This window comes from Phascolarctos cinereus, unplaced genomic scaffold (genome assembly GCF_003287225.1).
Source record: "Phascolarctos cinereus isolate Bilbo 61053 unplaced genomic scaffold, phaCin_HiC Scaffold_2;HRSCAF=192, whole genome shotgun sequence".
Classification (NCBI taxonomy): Eukaryota; Metazoa; Chordata; class Mammalia; order Diprotodontia; family Phascolarctidae; genus Phascolarctos; species Phascolarctos cinereus.
Genome location: NW_027555625.1, coordinates 414489217 through 414504811, shown reverse-complemented (window position 1 = coordinate 414504811; position 15595 = coordinate 414489217). Strand labels below are relative to the sequence as shown.

General features: G+C 54.3%; 1 protein-coding gene and 1 pseudogene across 2 annotated transcripts; both read right to left on the bottom strand.

The window, feature by feature from the left end:
• Positions 1 to 6837: 6837 nt before the first annotated feature.
• Positions 6838 to 8673, bottom strand: LOC110203411 (GTPase NRas pseudogene; annotated as a pseudogene). Its single transcript, XR_013484386.1, has 3 exons — positions 8550 to 8673; positions 7116 to 7697; positions 6838 to 6994 (listed from the first exon to the last, which is right to left on the bottom strand). The product of XR_013484386.1 is annotated as a GTPase NRas pseudogene (transcript).
• A 3698-nt stretch (positions 8674 to 12371) lies between these two features.
• LOC110203410 (GTPase NRas-like) lies at positions 12372 to 15196 on the bottom strand. Its single transcript, XM_020979907.1, has 3 exons — positions 15068 to 15196; positions 14669 to 14732; positions 12372 to 14135 (listed from the first exon to the last, which is right to left on the bottom strand). The coding sequence occupies exons 2-3, from the start codon at positions 14702 to 14704 to the stop codon at positions 13560 to 13562; spliced, it is 612 nt and encodes a 203-aa protein (XP_020835566.1). The 5' UTR covers positions 14705 to 14732; positions 15068 to 15196; the 3' UTR covers positions 12372 to 13559.
• Between the last annotated feature and the right edge of the window lie 399 nt (positions 15197 to 15595).

Genomic DNA, 15595 nt, shown 5'->3' with positions numbered 1-15595 from the left:
CGAACAAATCGTTCTATGAAGGGGATTTGTTAGGGGAAGTTTGGATTCAGTGGTAGGGCTGGAGGACCAATTGTGGCCCGAGGCTGCAGGTCCCCCACTCCTGGGCCAGGGCAAAGCAGAGAAGAGAGTGACCCCTCGGGTCTTTCCTTTGCAGAGCTGGTTTGGGGTGGTGATGAATACTGCAATAGTGTTAGGTGTTCTCCAATGTGTGGATGAGTTTTGCCGATTTTTTCTTCCTCTTAAAACATTTCTTTATTACCTGGACATGGCTCTGGAAGGAGTCAGGTGGAGGGCACAGCAGGGGATGTCTGGGCTCTGTAAAAACTAACCACAGCAATAAAAATGTCTTTCCAATACCATCTGTCAGAGCAAGGAGAGATCCCAGAGCCTTAACTGAACCCCACTCACTTTGCCAACACAGAAACAATACTGAGAGGAGGGAAATGAGTAACCCAAGGTCACAACTTCTCAGGACAATCCTCTCATTTGACAGAGGAAGGAAACTGAGGCCTAGAGGGGAGGGCATCACCCAGGTCCTGTGGAGGGCCGGGGGCTTTTCTTGGCTGTGGCCTGGCCAGTGTGCCAACCAGCTAGCTTTTCAGGGCTGGATGCTCACTCCACATCAATCCCAGAGGCTAGTTTACAAAGGAAAAAAACAAGCCCCTAGTGTGCCAGGCACTGTGCTAGGTGCTTCACAATTATCTCATTTGATCCCCACAACAACCTCAGGAGGTCTGCTGACTCACCCCTTCTCCGCCATCCGCTCTGCCACCCACTCCCTGAGGTCCTCCCCAACTTGGAATGACCGATGGTACTGCTTCTAGACATAAAGCTCTCTGCCCTGGAAAGCTTTCTCTTTGGGGGCTGGGACCCTGGTGACAGGCAGGACCGAAGGGTAGGCCCCTGGAAGACTTCCTGAGGAATGGAGGCAGAGCTGCTAAAGTGTCCTAAGATGCAAAGTGTGTGTGTGGGGATGATATCTAAAAAAGAAAGTTAGAGGTGAGGGAGGATTATACTGGGAGAAAGAGAAAGGGAGAGGTAGAACGGGGTAAATTATCTCACATAAAACAGACAAGAAAAGGCTTTTACAGTGAAGGGGAAATGGGGGAAGGTGAGAGGGAATGAGTGAATCTTATTCTCATAGGATTTGGCTTAAGCAGGGAATAACATACACTATTGGGTATGGAAATCTATCTTACCCTACAGAAAATAGGATGAAGGGACATATGGTTAGTTTTTCTCAGCATGAGTACTATGGAAGTGTTTTGCATGACTACACTTGTATAATGTGTATCGAGTTGTTTGCCTTCTCGATGAGGGTGGGGGGAGGGAGGAAGGGAGAAAATCTGGAACCCAAAGTTCTAAAAACAAATGTTAAAAAAGCATTTTCACATGCAACTGGGGAAAAGATACACAGGCAATGGGGTACAGAAATCTGTCCTGCCCTAGAAAATAGAAGGAGAAAGGAATAAGAGAAGGGGTGATAGAAGGGAGGGCAGATTGCGGAAGGGGGATTCAGGGTGAATGCTGTCTTGGGGTGGGGGAGGGGAGAGATGGGGAGACAATTTGGAATAAAAAATCTTGTGGAAGTGAATGCTGAAAAATAAAAATTAAGTAATTTTTTTTAAAGATGCAAATGGGGATGCAGAAGACTTGAGTAGGGGGGTCAGGACCCCTGATAGTCATCCCAGGGAGGACAGCAGGCCAGCCCGGGGGGGGGGATGCTCCTAAGGAGGTGAAGGGGGCACAGCAGGTAGAAGAGGGGGAGCTGGGTCCAGAAAGTCATGAAACGGGCATTCCCTGCAGCCCATGGAGACATCTGCTAGGCCTGTCCCCTACAGAGACCAAAGGAAGAAAGAGGGAAAAAAAAAAGTGGAGAGCACACTGGTCCCTGGAGTCAGGAGGACCTGAGTTCAAATCCTGTCTCAGACCCTTATTAGCTGTGTCACCTTGGCAAGTCCTTTAACCTCTGCCTTCCTCTATTTCTTCATCTGTAAAATGGGGATAAAAGTAACACTGATCTCCTGAGGTGGTTGTGAGGATCAAACGGGATGATAAGGTGAAGTGCCTAGCACAGTGCCCAGCACAGAGGTGCTGGTTTCCTTCCTTTGTGGTCACCCCAAACCTGGCAAGTTAGGACAGAGAAGGGACTGGTGAGGTCAAGGAGCTCCTGGGCACTTCGGGGTGAGGGAACATCAGAGGTCAGAGCCAGAAAGTCTGGGCTCACTTCCCTTTCCTGGGGCTGAAAGGATACTGCTGTGCACCCCTGGGTCAGGCCCTGGTCCAGCAGAGCCTTTGACCTGTGTCAGCCTCCTTCCTCTGAGAGAGGAGGAGGCCCTGTCCCTGAGTCGAGTCCTGGTGTCCAGCCTCTGGGCGGGTGGGATGGCTTTGGAAGGGAGTCCACGAAAGGCCTCAGGGAATATGGGCATTACAAAGACTGGCCCAGCCATCTGGGGAGTCCAGGGGTCCAGATGCTCATACCCCACTTTGTAGAGTAAGCTGGGGACAGCCCCTCCATGGGCTCCTGATTGGGTCCCTAGCTAGGCAACTAGGCGGCAGGAGCAGGGATCCTCAGAGCCCACAACCGAGATTTGGAACCAGGGAGGGGGCCATCCAGTCCTGTTCCCTCATTTTCAGGGGACACACCCATGCCCTGGCCCCTCCACATCCCGGAGAGGCAAGGAGGGGCACACACTACTCCAAGGCGGGTCCACATTTCAGTGCTGTGTGTGTGGGAGCCCTCAGCCCCCAACCCCCAGAAAGCAAAGTGCTTTCTGGCTGAGACATGATCTTACGTTGGGGGTCTCTCTCCAACCACCCAGCCTTGCCTTCCTTTGTACCTGGGGAAGGGGGCACAGGCGTGCCTCTGGGGACAGCGGGAGTCCAGTGGGGTAGAGGGGAGGGAGGCTCCTGCACAAACCCAGGACCCCGTTCCCCCATCCCCAGCTCAGGCCCCCTGTCCTCTGAGAGCAGGGAAGGCCCAAAGGGAGGGGGTCCTGAGGGCCAGAGGCTCCACACCCTCCCTAAGCAGGCATGTTGCAGTCACAGAGGTGAGATCACCCACTGGCTTTTGTGCTCATTTCCCCAATGAGAGAGGGGACTGGGAGCCTGTCTCCACATGGATTTGTACGGCCTTGACAGCTGCCTGTTCCTGCCTCAGACCCTCTACCAGTTGGGAAAACAGCAGCTCTTGTCCCTATAAACGTGAACGTCTTCCCTCTATGTTGGCCTTGGGAGCTGGACAGACAAACTGGCTGCGAAGATGGGGAACACTCCAGCCAGGAGGGAACCTGAAAGTGATCCATTAACTCACGGCTGTCATAGGCAGGCGAGTGCAGTAGGTGTCGAGGGCTAGAGAGGTGACCAGAAATTCAGAGAGCCCTCGGCTCCAGACCTGCTCCTGCTCCAAACCAGCCCGGCCCCTTGGGGGTGTGACTTAGCCGGCCACTCTGCTCCGAGACCTGGCATGGCATAGCAAGTGGTGATTAGCCTTAGCCAAGGGCATTCCCACACTGGGAGATCCCTATCCTGAGAAGTCACGGGTCCAGCTTCTCTCCTTCCCCCCACAACTGAATAAGAGAGGAAATTATAAAGCAATGAGAGATTTCAAAGACAAAGACTGGTTGCAGCAAAGGCCCCGGGAAATTCAGCTGTGCATATTCACAGCCCCGGGGGCGGGGGAGGGGGAGACAAAGGATGCTCACAGGCTGAGACTTAGCAGAGAAGCAGCCAGAGGCAGAGGAAGGAGGCTCCAGCCGCTAGGTGACCCTGAGTAAGTCACTTGACCTCTGGGAGCCTCAGTCTCCTCCTCTGTGAAATGGGAATTCTCACCTTAACCCTCCGACCCCATCTTCCTCCCAGAGGGGCTGTGAGGATCTAGTGAGATTGTAGCTGGAAAGGGCTCTGCCACTCTGTGAGTTCTGGAAATGTGAGTGTTGTGGCTGCCTCCATAAAAATGAAGTTAATGATTGAGTCAGCAGGTGACCAACCGATAAGAGACTGGCCTGAGCAGGAGGGACCTGGGCACCCAGATCTGGGAAGGGGGGAGGAAGCCCTTTGGCGAGCAATGTCGGGGGCCCCCCAGCTTCCCTTTCTTAAATCACTTCAGCTGCCACCCACCGCACCGAAAGAGAGTGACTTAGGAGAAGAACGGAAAAGGTCGAGGCTGGCAGGGACTGGGGTCCCCACATGGGCCAAGCCACAGGAACACAGTCCTGGGAGACTCACCTCTGCTCTCCAATACAGTGAGCCACGGCAGCCCCAAGGACTCAGATGGAGAAGGCTGTCCACTTCCAGAGGAAGGGATGAAGTCTGAATGCAGGGCAAAGTACACCATTTCCACTTTTTGGTGTTTCCTTTGGGTCCATGTCTTCTTCACAACATGATTAATATGGTAATGTTTTGTATGACTGAACATGCATTAACACATCAAATTGCTTACTGTCTTGGGGAAGGAAAACATTTGGAGCTCAGATTTAGAAAAAGAGAATGTTAAAAATGGTCTTTACACGTAATTGGGGGAAAATAAGATATTAGTTAAAAAATGAACTTTGGCCATTAGTAATAAAAACTGCTTGGTCCTGGGAAACAGGAAAAATGGTTTGAATCTAGATTTTAGTAGCATCTAATGGAACCAAGGCAGACAGTGCAGATTGGAGGCTTTGGTTGTGTGGGGACAAAATGAGAACCCAGCTTGGGAAGGCTGGCCACCCACAGTAAATCCAGCAGACTGAGGGCTCCTGTGTCCAGAAGCTCTGCAGGGTGAATTTGAGCCTATCCTCAAAGGATGAGTGGCCCACAGAGGCCAGCGAGGCCACGCACCCAGCAAATAACCAGGCACACACAGCCTTAAACGGCAAATGATCAGAGACTCCCACTAGAATGGCAGCCGGGGAGACAGAGCCAAGCCAGTGAAACAGGGAGTCCTGGAACACAGACCAGGGTTGGAAGGGATCTCACCTGGCCCAACTTCAAGGACGAAAGAGACTTACCTGTCCAAGAACAGGCAGGTGTCCATGGCAGGGCTCCCAGTTGGGTTTGGGGTGGGGAGTGTCTATTTAGAGGCAGAAGGGTCTGCAGAGCCCATCCAGTCCTCAGCCTTCAGGCTCTAGAAAGGGGAAGCCATGGGTCCAAGGTCACAGAAGGAAGAAATCAGTATTCGGACCCTCGTGTTCTGTCCCTAAAGGCCTGCCCTGTGCATGAGACCCATTGGATAAGGCAGAGATGGACGACCTCTGGAATCTGGCATTCCCTGGGGCCTCTTCCCAGGTGTTAGGAAGGGCTGGGGAGTGGGCTGCCCCTAGCTGGGCAGAGATAACACTGTGGGTCCCCCCATGAAGTTCCCCAACCCCAGACACACACTTCTAGGGCCTCCTGGATCAGTATGGGGTTTGCACCTTTCGGGGGAAAGACTTCGTATGCTTTTTTCAGTCCCTAGACTCACTTTTCTCATTTTTCAAGTAGGCATGGTAATACCTTTTTCAATAACCTAAACCTCACAGAACTGGAACTGAGAGCTCTTAAGGCTACCATCTCCTGTTTATGAATGGGGAAACTGAGGCCGAGAGTCCAGAGGATTTGCCTGGTGCCAGGTAGCCAGGAAATAAATCCCCCAGATTTACAATTTAAGCTCCAGAGTCCTCGGTGCACCCTTTGCTTTCCAGCCTCTTTGGTACCGACAAGACCTGTTGACCGCAGCACAAAGCACCTTCCTAATAGCCGCTGGCTTTGCTGGTGGAGTCTTGGCTCAGGAGCTGGCTTCTGAGTAGAGGGAGCCTCCATCCTGGCAGCCTGGCCTCCCAAGCCCAGGCCACATACTTCTCTGCCTCCTTCTCCTCCTCCACGAAGCCTGGCCAGGTTTTGAGTGCTGCCAAGCTAAAAGTGGCTCCTGCCTCGCTGGGTCTCTCAGCCCCGTGCCCCTCTGGACCAGCCACCCCATCCACACCCGTACTCCTCCTACTGGACCCAGGGCCTAGAGGATAAGACCCTCTCCCTACCAGGGCTAGTTGAGTCCAGAGCTCAGTTATTCCCTGGGGAACTGAATCCATTCACCTCCTGAGCTCTCGTCCTACCTAGGTCCCAGCTGGAGCTGTGTCCTGAAGCCATCTGACCCAAGAGTGGCTGGCCAGTGCTAGACACCAGGCCTGGCCAATGTCGGCTTGCTGTCTGCACCAGGGCCCTGTGCTGGGGCCATCTCTTCCATCACCCCTCCTCCCCCACCCCCACTTCGGCTTGCCAAGACTTCCTTTCCCAGGTCACCTCTCCCCTGCAGCTAAGGTCTCCCCCTTATTGAATGGAAGCTCCCCCAGGGCAGACATGGCCTCTTTCAATCTTTGTAGCCTCAGTCTTATTCCCGGCCCCTCCGGGAAGTGGGCCAGAACCAGCAGGCGTCAGCAAACCTAGAGAGTCTCTGGGTAAGCCCAGAAGCACTGCCCTAATTGCACTGATTCCTTAGTAATTTACTAAGGGATCAGCACTTCCATTGTTACCAGGCTTCCAAATCTCCAAAGGACTTTGCATATGCGTATACTTAACCTCTCCAAAACTGGATGTGTCAGGTGCCATTACCCCCGTTATAAACGAGGCAACTGAAGTTCTGGGATCCAGGGTGTCAGAGGATTTCAGTCTAGCCTCGCAATCAGACCTAGGGCTGGATGGGCCCTGAAAGGCCATCTAGACCGCCCCCCCATCACACTGATGAGGAAGGCCCCCAGGGCCCCTCCCTAAATCCCCAAGCCAGATCAAGTTACTCCTAGCCCAAGCACACCGCAGCCCCTGAAATACATCAGCAACACACAGTCATAAACAAATTTGTAACAACCTTTATTTGCAGCAAATCCCAGAACAAGAAAAACCACCAACTTTGAATCCCCCTCTCCCCCCTAGCAGGCAGCTTCTGGACCCTTCACTGAAAACGGCAACATCGCCCCGGGCGTTTTCGACCAGCTCTCCTCAAAATGGCACAGAGGTGCCCAAGCCAGACGAAGAAAGGCCCCTAGGAAGAAAGGCTGATGAGTCCCACCAAGAGGCTTGTGGAGAGGCCATGCCACGGCCGCGGGGGGGGAGTCCTGGGGTGGGGGGGAGGGGCGGGGGCAGGGCCAAGGGAGAGGGTGTACCTGCTCACAGGACGGTGCACTGGGAGTTGGCACCCTTGAGTGCCGCCTCGGTGCGCATGCGTCGGATCTGCCGCACCACCTCGTGGAAGGCTTCCCGTACGCCCTGGCGGGTCTTGGCTGAGGTCTGCATGAAGTGCGCCTTGAAGCTCTCGGCCGCTTCTTTGCCCATGTCTGAGTCTATCAGCCAGTGGGCCTCGTCGATCTTGTTGGCCACCAGGACCAGGGGCACCTTCTCAGTGCCCCTGACCCTGCGCAGCTGCTGGTAGAAGAGGTTCATATCCACGAAGGTCTTGATGAAGTCGACGGCATAGACGCAGATGAAGCCCTCTCCCCAGCGCATGAACTGCTCCCGGTGCCAGCTGAACTCCTCACCTCCGGACGTGTCCAGGATGTCCAGCTCACAGGGCTCCCCGTCCACCACTGCCATGCCGTGGTACACCTCTGTGGTGGGACTCGTGGGCTCGTACTCAGCCACGAAGCGGTTCTCAAGAAAGCGGGTGATCATCGCACTCTTGCCCACGCCACAGCTGCCCATCACCACCAGCCTGTACAGCATCTTGGCTCTGGCACCCGGCCGATCACCTGGGAGGGGGGGTTAAAGGATCAAGGGGAAAGGAAAACAAGCCATGATTGAGTGCCTACTGTGTGCCAGTACTGTGCCAGGTGCTCTACAAACACCATGTCAGTGTCTACACCAAACACTGTCTACAACAGTCCATTACCCCCATTTCACAGAGGAGCAAACTGAGGTAAATGGAAGTTAAGTAACTTGCCCTGGGACACAACCCAATAAGTATCTGGGCTGGACTTGAATGCAGGTCATGCAGACTCCAGGCCCTGCACTGGACCCACTGGGCTACCTACGTGCTTTAGGGACACCAGTGGGGGGAGGGTTAGGGTTAGGGTTAGGGTTAGTTATCCCAATGGTCCTCCCAGGAGGAGGCCCCTGCTCGAGGCAGCTGCTCTCCTGAGGAGGCTCCCATCCCCCCATCTCCCTTCTCCACATCCAGCCCCAGGGGGTCTCTTCGTAACCCCCTCCCAGCTAAACTACACTCATCCCTCCTCCCACGCACAGACCAGACGCCTGAAGAAGCTCCCCTGCCCCCACTCCTGCGCTTGCCGAAGTCTTTGGAAGCCATGGGTTCCAGGCCCTTTCCACCCCACCCCCACCCCCCGCCGCTTCCCGCCCTTGTGTGGCTTATCGCCTCCCTTCTTAAACCCTGGGACCCAGACCTGACCCCAGGGTTTCCAAAGGGGCCTTAAGAGGCCACTGGACCCAGAGGGTCCCTTTTATCCCCTGCCTTAAGGAAGCCACGGGGTCACGGGCTGGGATGGCCACCAGCCACTCCCCGCTAGCCTTTTCACCAAGCCTAACCCTAACCCTAACCCTTTTTTGGTCCCCTTACCTGTTCTGCTCCTCCTACCTCTACTTACCCTTTCTGAATTGTTAATGGAACTGGCGAAAAAGCCTGGCTAGGGACCCCAGGAACAACACGCAGGAGAAGCGCAGGGATCTACAGTCTAGGGGAAGCAGCAGAGCCTGCGGATCCTCCTCCCCCACCACGTGAAGCCCAGGGTCAGGGCCCGCCCCCCACAGACACCCTGGAGCCTCCCGGGAAGCCCGCCCCCTCCCGACGCCCACCTCTTGGCATCTCCGAGCCCCGCCCCCTTGGGATTTGGGAAACCCGCCACCAACCACAAGGACTTTTTGGGGTCCAGCATACCCCGACTGGGGCTTTGGGGAGTCCTTCCCCAACAATTTGAGGGGATTCTGGGAGTCCCACTCCCTAAGAGAATTAGAGTGTGTCCCCCAAGATTGACTGACCCAGCCATAAGGGCCTAACAGATCATGCGCCGTTCTGCACCTGCAGTTCCCCCCCCTCCCCCGCTCCATGCCCAGATACAGAAGTGGTAGGCTCCGCTTTCCCAGCCTGGAGTTGTGAACTCCCCCTTTGTCCTTCCTCCCTCCTCATCTCACCACTTCTGGCCACCATCCCCCACTTTCTCATCCTCGATTGCACCCTCAGATGCAGAGGAGCCACCTCCCTTCGTCCAGGCCTAGCCTTCTCTAGGCCCCTGCCGTCTTCTCCCCATGTTGCCCCATCATCCGTTTTCTCTCTCCCCAAGTACTGACTGCCTCCCTGCCCGCCTGCAAACACTCCCAAAGCTCCTCAACCCTTAACAAATTCTCGTCAGATCCAACCATTACCCCTAGCTATCATTCTAAAAGTCTCCCCCTGCCCCATATCCAGTCAGCATCTCCCATCTGACCTGCTCCTCTCCATCCTCGCAGCCAGGAAGTATCCCGTGGACCCTATCGCCCTAGGACTGCAGTAGTTTTCTTATTGGTAGCACTGTGGATAGAGCTGAGTTCAAATTTTACTCCTGACACTAGCTGGCTGTGTGGGCTGAGTAGCTTGCCTCGCTTCTCTGGGCCCTACCTCAGCCTCTAATGTCATCTCCCTTTGCCTGCTGCCCCTGACCTGCTTCCTCCCCCCACCCCAAATTGTGTCCACAATCATGGCGGGGCTCCCCTGCACCTTCCATGCCTAAGAACCTGACTGAGGGCGCTGGGCCCTGGATTTTGTTCGGGTTGATTTCCCACCCTCTTTCTCTCTCTTGTATGCCCCAGCAGCTGCCCCAAGCATTCCTAGATTAGGTGATATTAGATTTCCAGGTGATTTTTACCCAATTTCTTTTGTGGTAGCTCCAACTAGAACATAAAATCTGCAAACTTTTGTTAGTAAGCGCTATCACTCTGAGCTAAGGTTGTCAGAATTCTCAGTGCATTTTTTGTCATCATTTTCTACTTCCTCTTGTGCTACTTTTGCTAACAAAATGCTGTTGAAAAAAAGGAAATATTAATTTTTTCAAGTGTTGTCATAAGGGCAAGGGAAAGGAAGAGAAGCAGCACGTATCAGTGTCCAGTTGTATGCTAGGCACCTCACCAATGGCATCTCATCTAGACTCTCTGTGAAAGCCCCCAATTCCAGGTCTGAACCCTCAGCTCACGGTCCCTGGCTCACAAACACCGAATAAACGGGATGAGGGCCACATTCTAAAGCACACCACCCAGTCTCCACCCCACTTTCACTCCTGCCAGTAGGGCTTTGTGGTGAAAGGCTGTGGACATTAAGAGCCAGACCTCAGAATGGGAAGGCAGGGGCCTGCTGCGGACACTTTTGAAAATTACTGATTTCCAAAAAGCAGCCATTCGTTACGAATCCTTGCTCACAGATGCCTAGAAAGTAACGATGCTCATATTAGAAACTTGGATTCTTTTAAAGAAAAACTGGGCTCCTTTACCTTTTCCGTATCTAATGCTTGCAGAGGATTGTAGGTGGAATAGGAAAAGTTAGGCCATCAAGTGGCTAAAGCACCAGGCCTGCAGGAAGACCTGCCTGACTTGAAATCCAGCCTGACACTTACTAGCTGTGTGACCCTGGGCAAGTCACTTCACCCTGTTTGCCTCAGTTTCCTCAACTGTAAAATAAGCTAGTGAGAGAAACCACAAATTGCTCTAGTATCTCTGCCAAGGAAACCCCAAATGGAGTCACACAGAGTCAGACACAACTGAAAGACTGAACTGTACAAACAAATCAGTTGAACTGAAAATGCAAATTTCTATTGTGATACATTGCATATTTTAAGAAGGGGGTAGAGAAATCGAAGGGGAAGGGGATAAGAGAAGGGGGGGACAGAGAGAAGGGAGGGTAGATTAGGAGAAGGGGTACTCAGAATGCATGCCATCCTTGGGTGGGGAAGGGGCGAGGTAGGGAGAAAATTTGGAACTCCAGATCTTGTGGAAGTGAATGTTGAAAACGAAAAATAAAGACAAGTGAAATAAAAAAAAAAAGGGGGTGGAGGGATAGGGTGCAGCTCCCATATCCAGATGACTGATTCATCCAACTGCTGTTATTGTCTGTAAAATAAGTTCTCAGGTCAAGACAGAATCGAAGGAGTGCAGAGGGCTACTTTGTAAGGGAAGGAATTTTCCATTTTTTTTTTCCCTGTAAGGACTTTTCTGCAGGACCAGGCAGTGTACTGTATTATGACAAATAACACTGAGAATTTAATCACAAAGGAGGGAATTGCAGTCAATGAGGCAGATGATTCCTTCCACCTCTAGTCCTGAGCAACCACCCCTCACAGGCAATCCCCGGCTCTTCCCCCATTTCTGGGCCTGAGATGGGCCAAGAAGTCACTTCCTCCTTAGCACATCTCCAAAAGACTCACTATGGAAAATGCTATCCACACCCAGAGAAAGAACTATGCAGTTGGAAGCATACTATTTGCTCTCCTTCTGTTTCTTCTTTCTCCTGGGTCCTCCCATTAGTTCCAATTCTTTATATCATGACTAATGTGAAAATCGGCTTAATATGAATGTGTAAGTAGAGCCTAAATCAGACTGCAGCATCTTGGGGAAGGGAAAGGGAAGGGAGAGGGAGAAAATTTAAAACCCAAAAGCTTATGGAAATCGAAAACTAAAAACAAATCAATTAAATTTAAAAAATAAAGTACCTTCCTCCAACTAGAAGAACCTTGCCTCCTGATCTGAACTGGCTACAGGCTTCCCAGTACTCTGGTCCTTCCCTCATCTGAAGCCCTTGGATTTCACCATGCCTGGGCCATCCTGGCTTTGGGGATTACACTGGGCTGGGCTCCGGATGCAGATGGGGACCATCTTCCCTGTGGGCAAGGCCAGAGGGCCTGCATGCACTTGGAGGACTCCCCAGGGAGGAATCAGGTTCAATGGGTAACACTGGGGCAGACACAGGTGAGTTACTACAGGGGATCCAGAAGTACTTCCCCACAGGAAGGGCCCCCTCAGGAGGTGAGGACACCCCCTCACTCCAGAGAAGCCCTTCAATACCAGCTGGCTGTGTGGTACGGGGTTTTACCTAGGTGGGTGGGGGATTGGGGGAGCGGTAGGGAAACGTGTCAGAGACAGCTTAGGCTTGGGAGGGGATCCAGGCGCCCTGAGCCCCTACTGACTCCAAGCTGAGACAGAGCCAAGAGGCCACCAAACCCACCCTGCACATCTTACTGATGAGGAAACTGAGGTCCAGGGGCCCACAGTTGAAACACCTGTGCTCTCTAACCCCCAAGAGCAGCTCCATCTCCCCTGCACTCAGGTTATTCCTACCCCACGCACACCAGCCTCCCAGAAACCAACAGCAGGAGTTATTGATAAAGCAACAACTTTTATTTGTAATAAATTGTAGAACAAGAAAAACAACTCTGAGGGACGTCCCCTTGAGATGAATCCCCCCCCAAAACCAGGCAGCTTTAACATCTTTAGTCCTCTCAACTGAAACAGGAGTGTTGCCTACCCACCCCTTGTCCACTCCCCCCAAGGTGGCAGAGATGCCCAGGTCACAAGGGGACAGACCCCACCTGACCTGCAGCTGGGGGAGTCTCTGCTGAGCTCACTCACAGCCAGGGGCTCCCCCCCAACCCCACTTATCTTGGAGGCAACACAGTGCAGCTCACACCAACAATAATGGGCAGCTAGGTGACACGGTGGATAAAGCACTCACCCTGAAGTCAGAAGGAGGACCCATTTAGCTTGACACTTAACTAGACATGTAACCCTGAGCCACTGCATCCTCCCAAAAAACTCAAATCTATTTAAACATAAAAGCAGGAGTCACGCTGATGGCATTTTTCTACCCAAGGCTTCCTCCCAGCAAGAGACAGGCCCATTCTATCTCCCACCCTCCCCAGGGGAAGTGCTTAGGATGACAAGCTCGTGGAGGATAAGGGTCAACAATGTGAGTGACCCAAACCCCTCACCCCCGGGTCTGGTCTTGTGGGGGGGGCACTGAAGGGGTCACTTCAGGGCAGGGCTCCTCACCAACCCCTCAGACAAGGTCTTCTGGGCCACCCCCAGGGCTGGGGTGACCTGGCCCCAGGCAACTACCCCAACAAGCCCAGGGGCAGGAGGGCAAATCACTAGTGCCCTGGTGTCTGGAGTCGGGGGCTCTGTTGGGGAGCACGATTTTCTGTGGAAAGGAAAGCCCAAGAAAGAAAAGCCCACTCCCAGCCCCCAGGAGGGGAGAGGAGGCTGCTGAAGACCATGGTAGGGGAGAAAGTGGCCAGGACCTGGCTGTCTCTGGGGCCTGGGCAGCCAGAGTGGCCAGGGGAGGCTGTGACAGGAGGAGGGAGGGAGTCTTTTCTTGACTGGTCAGGACACAGCAGCAGTGAGGTAGTCATTCCTTCTCAAAGATAAAAAAAACAAACAGAAAACAAAAATCCAAAAAGCCTGTGTGGAGAAACGTTGATGAGTCCCACCAGGAAGGCTCCTGGGGAGATCCTGGTAGGGGTGCACAGAAGAACAGAAGTACAGAAGGAAAGATCCAGATGGAGGCCTGGAGGCTAGGGAAAGGCTGGGGAGGGCCCAGGGGAGGCTGGGGGAGACTTGCTCGCGGGTGCAGCACTCGCTCACATGAGGGTGCAGGCGCAGCTCTGGCTGCGCCTAGGGGGCTCAGGAACGACTCTCAGTGCCTCCACGCGGGCCCGCTGCACCTCTCTCACCAGCTGTTGGAAGGCGTGCTCCACTCCCTGACGGGTCTGGGCCGAGGTCTCCACGAAGGGCACCTTGTAGCTTTTGGCTGCTTCCTGGCCCAGTGCCGAGGTTACCTGGCCACCACCTAGGTCGACCTTGTTGGCCACCAGGACGAAGGGAATGCGGTCGGCGTCACGGATCCTGCGCAGCTGGTCGCGGAAGATGTTCACATCCACGAACGACTTGATGTCATCTACTGCATAGACACAGAGGAAGCCCTCCCCCCAGCGCATGAACTGCTGGCGTCGGCTCAGCAGTTCCTCGTTGCCAGTGGTGTCTAGGATATCCAGCTGGCAGGCCTGGCCGTCCACGATCAACTGGGTGCGGTAGGAGTCTTCGATGGTGGGGTCGTGGTCAGGCACAAAGCAATTCTTGACCAGCTGGACGGTCAGCGCGCTCTTGCCCACACTGCTACTGCCCATCACCACCAACTTGTAGGACATCCTCGTCAACTAAGGACATATGGACAACAGGGGGCAAGCCCATGAGAGCCGAAGGGAGCCCGGCGGCCACTATGGCGCGTCCAGTCTTAGCCCCAGCCAACCTCTTTGCGCCTTTCCTCCCACCCTCCTCTGCCCCTAGCTCCCAGCCCTTCCTTTAGGGCCAACCCGGACCACACTAATTCTTCCCTGTATCACAGGGCCCTTCACGTACACTCAGCTTTAATTGTACAGTCTCAAAATTGAGCTCAAGTTACCAAAAGCAAGCCTTATTAAGCCCATATTCTCCCGCGTTTCAGCAGTTCTAGGTTAGGGAGCAAAGCGCCAGCAAGTGCAGTTTTTCCTGTGCCCCTGGGCCTCTCCCGGGGGAACACGGACGGGAATCCCGACCAAGGAAAAGGCTACTTGTTCCAAGACGCTCTGGGGTCCGGGTCACTCAGTGTCCCGCACTCCCCACTCCTTCGTGACTCCACCCTTCCCTAGGGCCCCAAAAAACCGCGAGTAGGCACCGCCCACCCCGTCCCTTCAGGGTCTCTGGCTCTAACCTTGTTTCGACGGCGGATTGTTGACACAGCACTCATGATTTTTTCTGAAGCTTTGCAGACGTTCCTGAGAAGAAAAAACCTTTGGGTTGGATAAATGCCCCTTTCTCCTTATTTCCCTCTTCTACCACGTGAGACCGACGCCCGTGACGCCTGCGTCTCGTCTTGTCCAAGCTGACCACCCCCCCCCAGCAGCGTTCAGACAACATGGGCTCCAGGGTCTTCCCCTCCCCCAGCCTCCCTCCACAAGTGACCTCACAGGGCAGATAGCATTGGGACTCTCGCTGCTGAAAATCAGGGTCTCCCATGTGCCCCCTCACTTAACTAAAGTGAGGCTCGCAGTCCACTGCCCACCCAGGTCCCTTCCCCGGATCCGCACAGCTCCTCCTGCCTTCAACTTACCCTGCCTGAGTTGGAGATGGAGCTGAGCTGGAAAGCTCACTGGAGAACGTCGGGGAGGTCGAGGACTCGAAGGAGACGGAAGACAGACGAAAGGAAGGCCGAGCCTGGCGAACGTACTACGCAAAGCCCCGCCCCCCCCGACCTCCATCACTATATAGGAGAAGCCCCGCCCTCACGCCCGAGGCCTGGCTTCGGCTCCGCCCCCTCCCCATTTGGCCCCAAACTCGCCCCCAGCCCCCAGGCTCAGGCCTGCCCTGCTGGGCCACGTGAAAGGCAGAGGTCGGGGGGTGGGGGCTGGTGGGGGAAGGGAGGCCCTGGGAGTTTGCACCTGCAGGTGGATGGAACATTGTTTATCAGAAGGGGTCGCGGCGGCCCAGAACGTGCAACAGTGTATCCTGCGGGCCGACAGAACCGGGAGGATGCAAAGCCCGGAGCCCGGACGCCGGGCCTGGTGTGGCCCAGGCATCCGTCAGGCCTCCCAGCTCGGGACCAGGGCTCACCCGTGGGCCTTGGCGAGGCTCACGTTAA

What these genes read in the sequence shown, in the direction of transcription:
- LOC110203410 (XM_020979907.1), bottom strand. Translation starts at nt 14,704, where the DNA reads ATGAGTGCTGTGTCAACAATCCGCCGTCGAAACAAG. An exon ending in CAATCCGCCGTCGAAACAAG is followed by an intron (nt 14,136 to 14,668) that starts GTTAGAGCCAGA and finishes ATATGTCCTTAG; the next exon opens with TTGACGAGGATGTCCTACAA.